Here is an 11693-nt window from a genome sequence, read left to right as displayed (position 1 = left end):
CGACTTCCTTTTTTATATCACGTGTACCTGTAGTTGGAGATATGGCCACTTTCAGCTCTTTGATTCTTGTACCTGGGGCCTCGTCCCGCTCCAGTCGAAGTCCGTAGCAAAACTCCCATCGATTTCCATAGAGCAGGATCTGGTTTCTAATCTACGGTTGAGATACTTGTTTCTAGTCATTGATTTAGCGAATCATCCATGAGTGGAAATAAGGTACCCAGAGCAAGGCAATTGTATGTTTATAAAGCAGAGGGGATCGTTTGTCATTGTTTCCCCTTGTTTGCGTTAGTTTTCCTGGAGTGGGATTTATCAACTACCATTGGTGTATAGCCTGTTATTTCCATACTTCAGGTGTAAAGTGCTGAGATAACAGGCCGACGACACAAACCACGTTGATATAGAACATGCTCGCCGTTAGAGAAATGTGGCGTGTATTTAGCCAGCGAGAGGCTGAAAACTCGAGCAAAACGGGCGATGACTTATGCAACTGTTGGGTGTCAGCCCTGCTCGGGAAGTGATTGCGGGAATTCTGATTCGAGCTACACGTGGCGAGCTTGCTGGTATCATTCCCATTTTCCTGGCTGGCAGTTACTGCTAGGGAACATAGCATTGGAAAGGGCCTGGGTGAAGGGGGTGGGGGCAGAGGGAAGTCCCTCGGCCTATTCCTGCTGTAATGGCAAAAAGGATCAGAGGACGGCCTTCGGATTAAAACATAGGGCTTGGAGCTCCGGGGTTTATACCCTGCTCTGTTTCCTGAGCAATTCATCTAAACTCCATGTGTCTCCTTTTCTCCACCTGGACAAGGGAGGTAATTGTGCTGCCATACCGCACAGGGGTGCTGTGAGGATACATTCATTAATGCTTATCATGCGCTTTGAGAACCTTATCTGGTAGGTGCCATATAAGCAGAAATATTTATTTACCACCTATCACCAGAATCCTAGAATCTTCAGGGTAAAAAATGGGAAGAAAAAAAAACTTAAAATAATAATCCAGCTGCCAGGGACAAATGAGGGAAGTTCACACTGCAGCGTATCTGCCAGGGCTTTGTGTTGACCAGTTTCAAAAGTCTCCTGAAATGAACAAAACAAAACAAACAAACAAAGCACGTGCCTTCTTGTACTCCTTTATGATGCATAGGGGCTAAGAAGATCTGAAAGATTCCCCCCCCCCCACACACACACACACTACAAATATTTTAAATTGGGATGGGAAAGTTGGTACTTTTTTTTGCTTTGATTTGTTTGGAAAGATTCCCTGACAACCAGAGAACTAGTGACATGATGCTATACCAAGAGTCAAGAAAGCGAACGCTGAGTAACCAAGAAGGAAACAGATTTGTAGTCAGGCTGTTTAAAACTCTGGCTTTGTCTACACTTATTCGATTCTTACGTTTAATTATCATATTGGAGAAAGGAATTCTTTTTAAAAGATTACACACACACACACACCTTCAGTTAAGACGAGGTATGTAACCATTTTCTAATTTCTCCAACAAGTCCTCTGGAAAACACAGGAAGAACCGATATTCCTGATACTTCTAAGGTAAAACCAACAGAAAAACAAACTTCAAAAAGGACACCAGCCCAGCTGTTTTAAAAATCATGTGCAGACCACAGTTAAATGTGGCCAAAAAATGAGGCGCCCAGCGTTTTCCTTGGGAGACTATATTCAACAGATTCCACTAGAGGGAAACTTTCCGAATTGCCACCCTATTATTTAATTTCCTTCCCTGGTCTCTAGCAACGGGAATCCCACGGCTTCGCCAGCCCTGCGAGCAGAGACGCCCCAGCCTAGCTCCTGCAGAATGGAAAAATGCCAGCAAAACCACAGTAAACGGCGCGTATTGCACCCATAGATCCGTTGTGTTTAATTTCCTTATTGATGGCCTTTCATAACTCAGCGGTCATCTTTCTTGCTCTGCCATTAATTATCCCGGGAAGCAAATAAATGTGCCCAGAGTCAAGACACTGACATGCCTCCCCCCTCCCCTGCAGCCAGTGTTCCTGAGGGAGAAAGAACTTGGGATCGTTCGCAGTAGGACAATGCCGACTTTTGAACCTCTAACCACTAAGCAAACAAACCTTGCGCTCTGCTCCACAATCCAAACACGGTTTATTGACAGGCGTTTCACAGCAACGCATAGCAACTGAGGCAGCAGTAGCAGCCGCCAGCTCCAGCCCGGCAGAGCACGAGGATCAATGGCGTGCGGGCGCGGCCCCTGGAGCACCAGAGGGCAACCTTGCAAAGGCTGTGGCCTCGGAGCCAGAGTCATTTCCCCCCGCGCCCCGCGAGGGCTGGGCACAGGCATTCCGGGCCAGCCCAGCCCGCATCCTCCAGCCAGGCTGGGGAGGGCTGCCGGCTCGGGCTGGGGCAGGGGGAGAAGGGCTGGCTTGGGTTTAAATTGGGGCCGGATCCTGCAGTCCCAAGTACAACTCTTGTCTCGCAGAGATGAAGAAGCGCTGCAGGAGTGGGGGGGGGGGGGGGAGGAGGTTAGTGTTGGGGGTGAGACGGTCCCGATTGCTCAGGATGATCCAGTGTTGTCGGGTTGACCGCGTCCCAAGGCCAGCACAGGGGCCAGACTTTCCCCCTGGTTGTTTCTTTTAACAGCACAAAGAGAATCCGATCCGACACACCTCCCCACTGACTCCCCTCTCCCAGCTTCAGGGTCTTCTAGCGGCTAGTCCCTGGCGCTGCGCTTTTAGTGGGTATAAAATGAGGTTTTCGATGGATAGGACCAGCTCCGTATTCCAACCACCCTGCGGGGACTTCAAATACCGCAGATGCTGCACACACCTTTATAAAAACCGCATCCTACCTAACAGCAACCCACACCTGGCTCAGTCACACACACAGTCATTCGTATACATCTGCGCGGGCGCACACAGTTAGCCGCCAGAGTTGGGTGAATGCTGCCTTTTCAAAATACACCAGGACACGAATTCTGCAACCGAGACAACAAACAAACAAACAAACAAAACCAAAAACCAAACCTCTGCTCATCAAATTATATTGGAAGCAACTAACAAAAGAGACTAGGGCTTTAAAACCACGGCAGAGCCCAGGGGGAAGCCCCATGTTGATTTCACATGCTTGGCACATGAAGTCAGCTTCTCCGTCTTCGGGCATGAGCCTGCATGCAGCACTAGACTCCCCTCTTTGGAAGACCCTTACTTTCTAACACATCTTCAACCCCCCACTGCGTGGAATCACACCGCAGCTACACAAACACTTATACAACCTCTCCGTTTTTAGCAGACGTCTGCCGTAGCCCTAACAGTGGTTAAAAACAAGATCGGTAATAAAAGAGCCTCCCTCCCCTGCAAAAAAACCCACCCATTTTATTAATAGCCTTTCTAAAATTACACGGGGCAATCAGTGTATTTAAAACTGCTCCAGCATAGAAAGGTTATAAATAAAAATAGCAGGAAGGATTTAATAGACTATTCCCCCCTTTGACTATTGGTATTGACCAGATTCCCAGAAGGGATGAAGGAATAGAAATTGCACCATGAACAAATCCTCACCAATGCTGTCTTTGGCCAAAGTTTATTGGCCAAAGCTGTTGGGGCAGGAGCTCATGTGTTACCATGGGCAATAACAGGTCTGAAATGTCAAATCAATTTCACTCGCATAGCCACACTGTTAACTGCAAATCCCGGGTAAAGTATATTGCCAATGCCCCGCTGAGTATAGACTGGCTAGCTGTCCCTATCCGCTGGCAGGTGCAATGAGTACATGGAGTTTCCGACCTGGTTGGAAAGACTTGGTCTGTGTGTGTTTCAAAGACTAATTTTCCAGATTTTGGCTAACGAGTTGAGTAATACTACAATAAAACGGTGAAAACCAAACTAAAGCTTGACCAGAGACTGCAGAGATTTTTTTCCCGGCTGTTATCTGCGTCCAGATCTGGGGAAAGAATCCATATTTTGGTCTTTCTCCCCATTTAATAAAAAGATTGAAACGTGCCAACCCCCAAATGTCTGTGCTCCAGGCAGTTTGTTGACCCTTCCTGCGGCTCAGAGGCACCCCTGGGGGCTTTCTTTTCATTTTCGGCCCTATAATAAAGCTTGGATAAAGCCTGGGAAACCAGGAAGGCTCCTGTGTGTATGAAACTGTTCGGTTAGGGAGAAGAGAAATCGCATAATTTAAACAACAGAACATTACACTGGGTGCATTTCTCAACTCTCTCATCCCAACCCCCTTGGTAAGAATATCACACACGCAGGGATCCTCACGCTTACAAGTGTAGCGAGTTGCAGTTTCCGCTGGAGAGCTCGCCTCTAAATTTCTCTGCAGTACAGAACGCTAATACACCGGGCCGGGTGACCATCAGCACCAGATTTATGAGTTCTTTTACAGGTGGCTAACATGAAGCAATTCCCTTCTGAACATTTAAGCAGTGTCTTATCTTACCTTCCCTGTGCTGTAAGGCAAGATGGTCATTTTGAAGGTTTATGGTTGGGAAAGACAAATGTGCTTTACATTTTACGTGGCTAGCCCAGCCTGTGTAATGAAAACCTGCCCACCGATCCCTGAGATTCCGAGCTGGAGAACTTACAGGCTATTTCGGTTCAGCTCTCGGCTATATTGGTATTTACTGCATTGCAAACGCCAGTGTAAAAACACAAAAGATCATGAATATCCCCGCACACGGAAACAGACACACTGTACACTTTGTACAAAAAGCAAATGGCTGGAGTGTGGTTGAGGAAGATCAATACGGCCATTGTAGTGCACGGAGGGAAAAGCCTGGGCTCTGTCCGTTTCATTGGGTGACCAGTGACCTTTTCCACGGTGGGTTCTGTGAATGTCGGGCTCCTGTTCACCGAGGAGGGCAGAAGCCCCCCCGCCCCCGACTCAGTCTCTGGCTGCGGTCACTGGGTCACTGATGGCGCTAAGACCCCAGCGGCTCCCAGGACGCCCCCAGCTGGGCCAGGACCCGTTGATCCCTGGAGGGAGGAGACCGGGCTCAGCGCTTGCGAGCCGCTGTGCACCGCGCCGGGCTGAGATTGCTGCAATTTCTTCTTGTTGATCTTTCTTTCTTTCGCTCGCCTGTTCTGGAACCAGATTTTTACCTGGCGGGGATAAAAGAGCGAGAGAAAGAGATGGTCAAATCAGAGAGCGGAGCGGCTCCAGAATGACCAGGCGAGCAGGGCTGGGCAGCTGGAGAGGGCACCGTAGGGGTTTCTCCGCAATCAGCCCAGCCATCTGCGCCCGGCTCTGCCGCAACACGCAGGGAATAGCCCCGCGTAATGCAAGCCAGAGTCCCGCCGTGCGCACCCTCCTGCAGAGCCTTTCACAGGGGAGTGGACCCGATCCCCAACTCCTGACGCAGGCTAACGCCAAGGACTTTCTAAGGTGGGGCTAACATGCATATCTCAGCCGTCAGCTCAGAGCACGCCGAGAGCTAACAGGCGCACGAGTGGGCTGGACACCTCACTCTCACATGTGCCACTTGGGAGTTTGTCGGCTTGGAAAGCAGGCATTCCTGTCTGTCGGTCTGGGTCTCTTTCGCACACACCAGTACTGGAGACACGAGAGAAGTTCCAAACATGGTCACATACCCCATGATCTAGGAAAACACCCACTCTCCTGGCAAGAGCAGACAGCGCCTCGGTATTTGTCGCCCTTCCTAGGCCTTCCCCACCGATTGGTGCCAGCCATTCTGCTACTATTCCCGCGATCCCACGGCCATATTTGCATTATCTCTTGGGCCAGTGGCACCGTGACAAAGCGCATGCGGGTATGGGGAGGTGGGCGACTAAAGACCATTTGGGTACTTCAGAAATAACGCGAAGGGAACTCTCAACGGACAGACCTGTCTCTCTGACAATCCCAGCGTAGCAGCCAGTTCTGCTTTCCTCCTGATTGTTATATACCGGCTGTAATGAAACTCCTTCTCCAGTTCCAGCCGCTGGTGGTCCGTGTACACCACGCGGTACTTATCTTTTGTCCTGGTTTTAACTAGAGAGGAGAAATCCATGACAACTGATCAGGCACATTTAACTGCAACCCTCTCCCCCGATCCATTCTTTCCGTCTCCTCCTCGTCGGATCTGGGACTGGAGCTCGGCTACTCCCCACCCAGGCCAAACCCTTCAATGGGTAAGGAGGACAGAATCGGGACCCCGTCAATGGTTTCATTTCCCTAAGCGGGGACTTAATAAAGCGCGTGACCGGGCTCGAGAAAGAAGATTTGCAAATAACCAATTTTTTTCAGGCCGTGAGGAAAAAAGGCAAAAACTGCACGAATGTCATTAGGAACCAAACCCATGCACGATATTCCCCGTCCCGAGGCAGCCCAGGTGGCAATGTTTTTGAAATGTACCTTAATTTTGTACATTTCTCCAAGGAACATTGTTCTGAAATGCCGCTGTTCCCGTTCATCCCTTATGGTAATAACCCCCGATTAATGTAGGCACGCGTTGTCTGGGGTTATTTGCTACAGCAGAAGAACTCTTAGATTCTCACAAGTAAACGTCTTGGGCATTGCTCTGATCCCCCCCCCCCCCCGATTTTTGATGTCCCTCAGCAAACGATGGAAGTGCAGACCATCTGCGATTGTTATGTTGAACCCGCACCTTTACTCGGATTCATTTATTTTTGCAGACGAGAACCGACAAGCCTGACACTGGAATGGAGGCAGAAAATATCAGTGCTCAAAAATGCCAAGTTTGACGCATCTGATTTTTTTTTAATGCGGAGCATGTATGTACATTGCTAAATCAATTGATCTCCCTCGCTTCTGATTGTTTCTTGTTTAACTGGTTATATCCCCAGCTTTCTTGTTCATCAGAAAGATCTGAAGAGTCGGGAGGTTCTGCCCCTAGGTATGTAATGCCCGGCAGGCTAACTTTGTTCAGGTAAACTCTCTGCAAACCACAACAAAAGCGCCCTGCAAAGATACAAGTCTGATCAGAGAAAACTCCCCAGAGCCGCTGAATGGGGAACACAATCGCAAACAATGCCGGACAAGGAGATCTTATCAAAGAAAGACCTTCTCAATGCCTTAATAACAGCCCCATTCTGTTTGAATTACCACTACTGAGCAAATGGCGGCAGGCGCTTTCATCCCCTGGCCGGGCAGATTAACATAAACACTGGCTCCAAAGGCAGCATTTGAATGGAGACATCCCCCCAAGTGACCAGCCACCCTTTCCAAAAGGAAAACGGTGGGAACAGGGCGGAATTGTGGGAAAATTCGACAGCTTCCATTCCTGGATTGCTGGCCACGGGCACTGGGGCGGCCTGCAGATTCCCTCACATTAAAGTTGGTCGTTTGCTTTCCCATGTAGTGCGCTGACTCGATGCCCTTTGCTTTGGGGGAAATGGTCAACCCCAATCGCCCCCCACGTTGTCTGGGGAAGCCGGGGGATGAGAGAGGAATGCCAGAATTCATTATTTACTGCGAAAGTTGCCACCCTCTTTCCGGCCAGTAAAAGGGACAATAGCGTGGAAGGTGTATATCAAAGCAAGATGTGTTTAAAGGCCCATGACAGATGAGGGTCTGCAGAGAACAGGAGCTCCTGGCTAGTCTGCAGGCACCCGGGAGACATTAACATCACAACTGAGAACGGCGCCTGGCCACCTCCTTGGCACCTTAGTGCAGGACATCACGGACCATTCTCAACTGACATTCAGGCCCATCTACCGCAGCTCCCCTCTAAGTCTCTTTCCCCCACGACAGGGAGGAAGGGGGCAACTTTCAAAATCGGGCTTGAGACACCCCGCCCTACCCTTAACGCCTTCCGATCCGCGCCCCTCTCCCGAAGGCGAGGAGGAAAAGACGCGCAGATCAGTTTCTCCTTCCCGGAGGAAACCTGCCCCCCGGATACATTGCAGTCCCAGCTCGATGGGATGGGAATTCCAGAGCCAGCCCGAACCCTGACAACCCCAGGACTCAGAACCGCCTTCGCCCATTTCCCAGCGAGGGAGCAGCAGGTCGGTGTGAAGACCTAAAGCTCACCAAGACGTTAATAAAGGTATGCGCCCAATGACTCAGAAACAAATGCAAAGCGACACCGGCCAATGATTTATATGGCTGTAATTGGTTATAAAAATCTTTTAAGTGCCTATAACCAGGGCTACTCGGACTGAAGCCCGGGGAGGGCCAGCAAGCACTCCATTGGGATGAAACTAAACTAAACTCGTCGGGAAATCGGTCAACACAGGCTTTCCCGGCCGCTGGAAACTTGGATCGACTAGGAAAAGCCCCTCTCTCCCACCCCCCCAAGACTGTCCCACGGCTCGTCTATTCAAAAGACACCTTGAAATAGGGGCTCCAAAGCTCTGTGGGGTCGGTCTGCTAACCCGCAGTGCGTTAAAAGCATACCGCAACCCCACCCCCAGCAGGGCTCTGTCTTTGCTGCCTACGTTTTTCATGTTAAGCTAATTTCTCACAAAGGGAAAGCAAAGGTCCACATTTCAATCTGTACCTGCAGCTCGGTAACAAGAGTCCCAAGCCCCAAAGTGACTCTACTTGTTACTACAAACTCTCTCCACAAGGATCTGTAATTTAAGTGTTGTCGATAATTTGAAGAAATTTTCTACCCACTTCAGTATTTTTGTTCAATATTAAAAAAATGTAAAACAATCGAAGGGGAAAGACAATTTTTCCTTTGGGGGAAGAGCTTCATTTTTGAGCTGCTGCTTCCTTATTTTCTTTAAATATATATATATCGGAAGTGAGGCTATTGCAGTGAAATGCCGGGGCCTGGGCCCGCATGCCTGAGGCGGGCTCCAAAATGAGTGAGCTTCTTGGCATTATCAAATGTCCCTGCAAATCACTTCCACGCGTGTAGGGCACAAACATCTCTCTAGTAACACCCAGGCTGCTCTGACCCTGAGCGAGGGCCAGTGGCTCCAAACTGAAAGAGAACTCAGCTGCCTGGGGGGCCCTTTCCCTCCTGCCACTGGGAAGTTTGGGCCCTGTTTCCTACTGGGTTTTCCTGGAGGAGGTTCCCTCCACTCCCGGAACCGAAAAGCGGTCAGGCCGAGAAATTACTAGCGAAACAACTGCCTGTGTTAACCTCCACAGCCCCCACCGTGCAGCCCGAGCTGTGCGCAGCGCGGTGCAGTCCCCGGAGAGTTACGGTTTCCTGGGCGGCTCCGGGTCCCAGCAAGGCCCAGGCTGGTTACGAGGTTCCTCGAGCTCTGCTACTTCCCAGACTGCCCTGAGCTAGGCTCCCATGCAGAGCTCCGGTGCGCAGGGCCCCAGCGCTTTGCGGCTAGCTAGAGACCCAGGCCTGCAGGGCTCTGCTGCAGTCCAGGACCCCCCGAGCTGGGCTACGGTCCAGAGCCCTGGTGGGCAGCTTGCTCTGGGTCCCAGCGCTCTGCCGGGTTCTCCGGGGCCCCAGTCCTTTGCTCGCCCAGGCCCCCGGCGCTCCGCCGCTTACCCTGGCCGCCCAGGGCGGGCTGTGTCGGCTTCCTCATCCACTCGCACAGATTCCGCCGCTGGCCGCCAGGGGAGAGCTGTTCTGCGGCCGGGGCGCCCGGGTTGAGCTGCTGCATGACCCCGGAGGCGGCGTGGGGCGGCGGGCCCGGGTGGTGGTGGTGGTGGTGGTGATAGTCAGCCGGGCTGTAAGCCAGGGCCGCGGCGGGGGAGCCGCCGTTCAGCCCGTGCACCGCGCTGCCTGCCGCAGTGGCAGGGCCCCCCTGCCCGTAGCCGTTCCAGTCATCCCGCAGCGGAGCGCCGTAGGGAGAGGGCCACGAGGGGCCCGGGGACTGGGCGCTGTCCAGGTTCACCCCGGCCGCGGCCACATGGTATCCTCCGTAGTCCGGGTATTGCGGGGCGCTGACAAAGTTCTGCGCCGCCAGGTTGAGCCCCCCCGAGTGGCGCACGGAGCTGGAGTACATGGGCACCTCCTTATCCAATAGGTAGCTCACGTACATGATGGCGAGAGCCGGGCAGCAGCTCTCCACATGCTGCTTGGGGCTCTGGAGCTGCTCTTCTCTTCCTTGGGGATGGGCTCCCCTTCTGGTCCGGAGGGGGGGCAGCGGGGGGACTGTCCCCCTGGTTGCCTCTGCAGAGCCGTCTCTCTCCCACTAGCGATCCGAACCCATTGGCCGGCAGCACTTACATGATTAACGATTGTTTACAAGGCTCTATTAGTAATGGCACAGACACACCAAAGGCAGGTGACGTGGAGAGGCGCTGGGTATATAGCTACTACCCCTAAAAGAAGATTTGCATTTAAAAAGATAAGGAGAGGGCAGCGACCTGATCACAGCTAAATATTCAAGCCTTTATTGTTTAAGAGCTTCCTCCTTCCATTGCAACCTGGTGCACTTTAACCTCCAATCACAGGTTCAAAGAACTAAATGAAGAGACTTGCAAAAGAGAGAGAGACTTCTGAGAGCCAGGGTGGGAATATGGGAACCGTGTATCATGGACTATCTATAGGCAGCACGTTACAGAACAGTCCTTATTTAGGTTTTTCCTTTTGTTTTAAATGTTATAAAGGCAGCACGTATAAGGAGATAGATAGATAGAGACATTTCGCTTTTTAGAGCTGTTAGTTTAGAATAACTTTTCCGTAGACTACTGGATGACGACCAGAGGAAAAGTGAAATCGACAAGACTGTGTGTGTGTATACAGAATTTTCAATCCAAAGGGAATGCACTTGGATCTCCTTTATTTCTTACCAACCAAGTCAAGTTTTGTTTCCCCTAAATGTTGATAAGTGGCTCCTTTTTCGTTTTGCTCTATCGTGTTTTAGTTCTACTTCATATATAACAATATTACTGTGTTGTATATACTTTGCTGAAAACGTTTTCAGAATCATAGAAACGGTGAATTTTCGGATACGCACGTCGAATAGCCTCAAGAAAGAGAGGTCGCACAAAATCAAGAGAATTGTCTTAACAAATATTAATCTAATTGCTAGATATTATTGTTGGGAAAGAAATATAATCAATGCCGAACAGTGAAGGCAAAAAAAAAAAGCCCTCTGCTGATCTAAAATATTCTATCCTTTAGCCCCTATTTGATAGTTTAGATTGAACGGAGAGAAATTATTGTAATCGAGGGAGAGTTTGCTATGAAATACGCCTTAAACGCAAACTTCACGCTACATTTTTGTTACTCAGTTATGATTCTAAAAAACCGGTGGATGAATTTAATTTATTTCATTCATTTTGATTAATTCCTTTTGATCAAGTGAAACTAAAATCAAGCGAAGTAGTGCCTCGCAATGACACCATAGATTTGAGGATAAACATGAGAATGGTTTTGGGGATTTGGGGATTTTGGTGATTTATTTTTTCACCCAGTGAACTGCCATTTTAAAGCGCCCAGCAAACCCGATCAAACTCCTAGCGCCTACTAAGCAGCTATGAAAACGTTACTTAGCTACGAGAATTCTTCATTCTCCTCACAACACATCTCATATACAATTCGGTCTTTGAAGAGGCGCCATCCATTCAGTGCTTTTATGCTTTAACTTGTCACCTTGACCGGGAACAATGCAGAAAATGCTGAATATTTGCATCTCTTTATATATACAGCAACGAAGTCTTTTACTCACAGAGATAACTGCATAAGATGGAAACTTTTCCCTTTCCACCCTGTTTCACAGAAGTTTGACAACTCAGCACTGACCCTTCTCAAAATCCACTTCACAAGCCACCTTCAGTCATTCTTGGCGGCCCCAGGGGAGAATCCAGTGATCGCTGCAGAAACACCTCATGAT

The 11693-nt window shown here is 49.9% G+C and overlaps 1 protein-coding gene across 1 annotated transcript; it reads right to left on the bottom strand.

Moving 5' to 3' along the window:
* Window positions 1-2098: 2098 nt before the first annotated feature.
* Window positions 2099-10193, bottom strand: CDX2 (caudal type homeobox 2). The gene is made up of 3 exons (XM_005286652.4): window positions 9398-10193; window positions 5822-5967; window positions 2099-5078 (listed from the first exon to the last, which is right to left on the bottom strand). Exons 1-3 carry the CDS (start codon window positions 9891-9893, stop codon window positions 4878-4880), a joined length of 843 nt encoding a protein of 280 aa, XP_005286709.1. The 5' UTR covers window positions 9894-10193; the 3' UTR covers window positions 2099-4877.
* Between the last annotated feature and the right edge of the window lie 1500 nt (window positions 10194-11693).

The sequence above is a fragment of the Chrysemys picta genome, chromosome 1, assembly GCF_011386835.1.
Source record: "Chrysemys picta bellii isolate R12L10 chromosome 1, ASM1138683v2, whole genome shotgun sequence".
Taxonomy (NCBI): Eukaryota; Metazoa; Chordata; order Testudines; family Emydidae; genus Chrysemys; species Chrysemys picta.
This window is presented reverse-complemented; position numbering and strand designations above follow the sequence as displayed.

Excerpts from the sequence above, each read along its gene's own strand:
- CDX2 (XM_005286652.4), bottom strand. The coding sequence starts at position 9,893 with ATGTACGTGAGCTACCTATTGGATAAGGAGGTGCCCATGTACTCCAGC. Across the intron at positions 5,968-9,397 it reads GCCCGCCCTGGGCGGCCAGG|TTAAAACCAGGACAAAAGAT; the intron begins GTAAGCGGCGGA and ends TCTCCTCTCTAG. Across the intron at positions 5,079-5,821 it reads TGGGATTGTCAGAGAGACAG|GTAAAAATCTGGTTCCAGAA; the intron begins GTCTGTCCGTTG and ends TATCCCCGCCAG.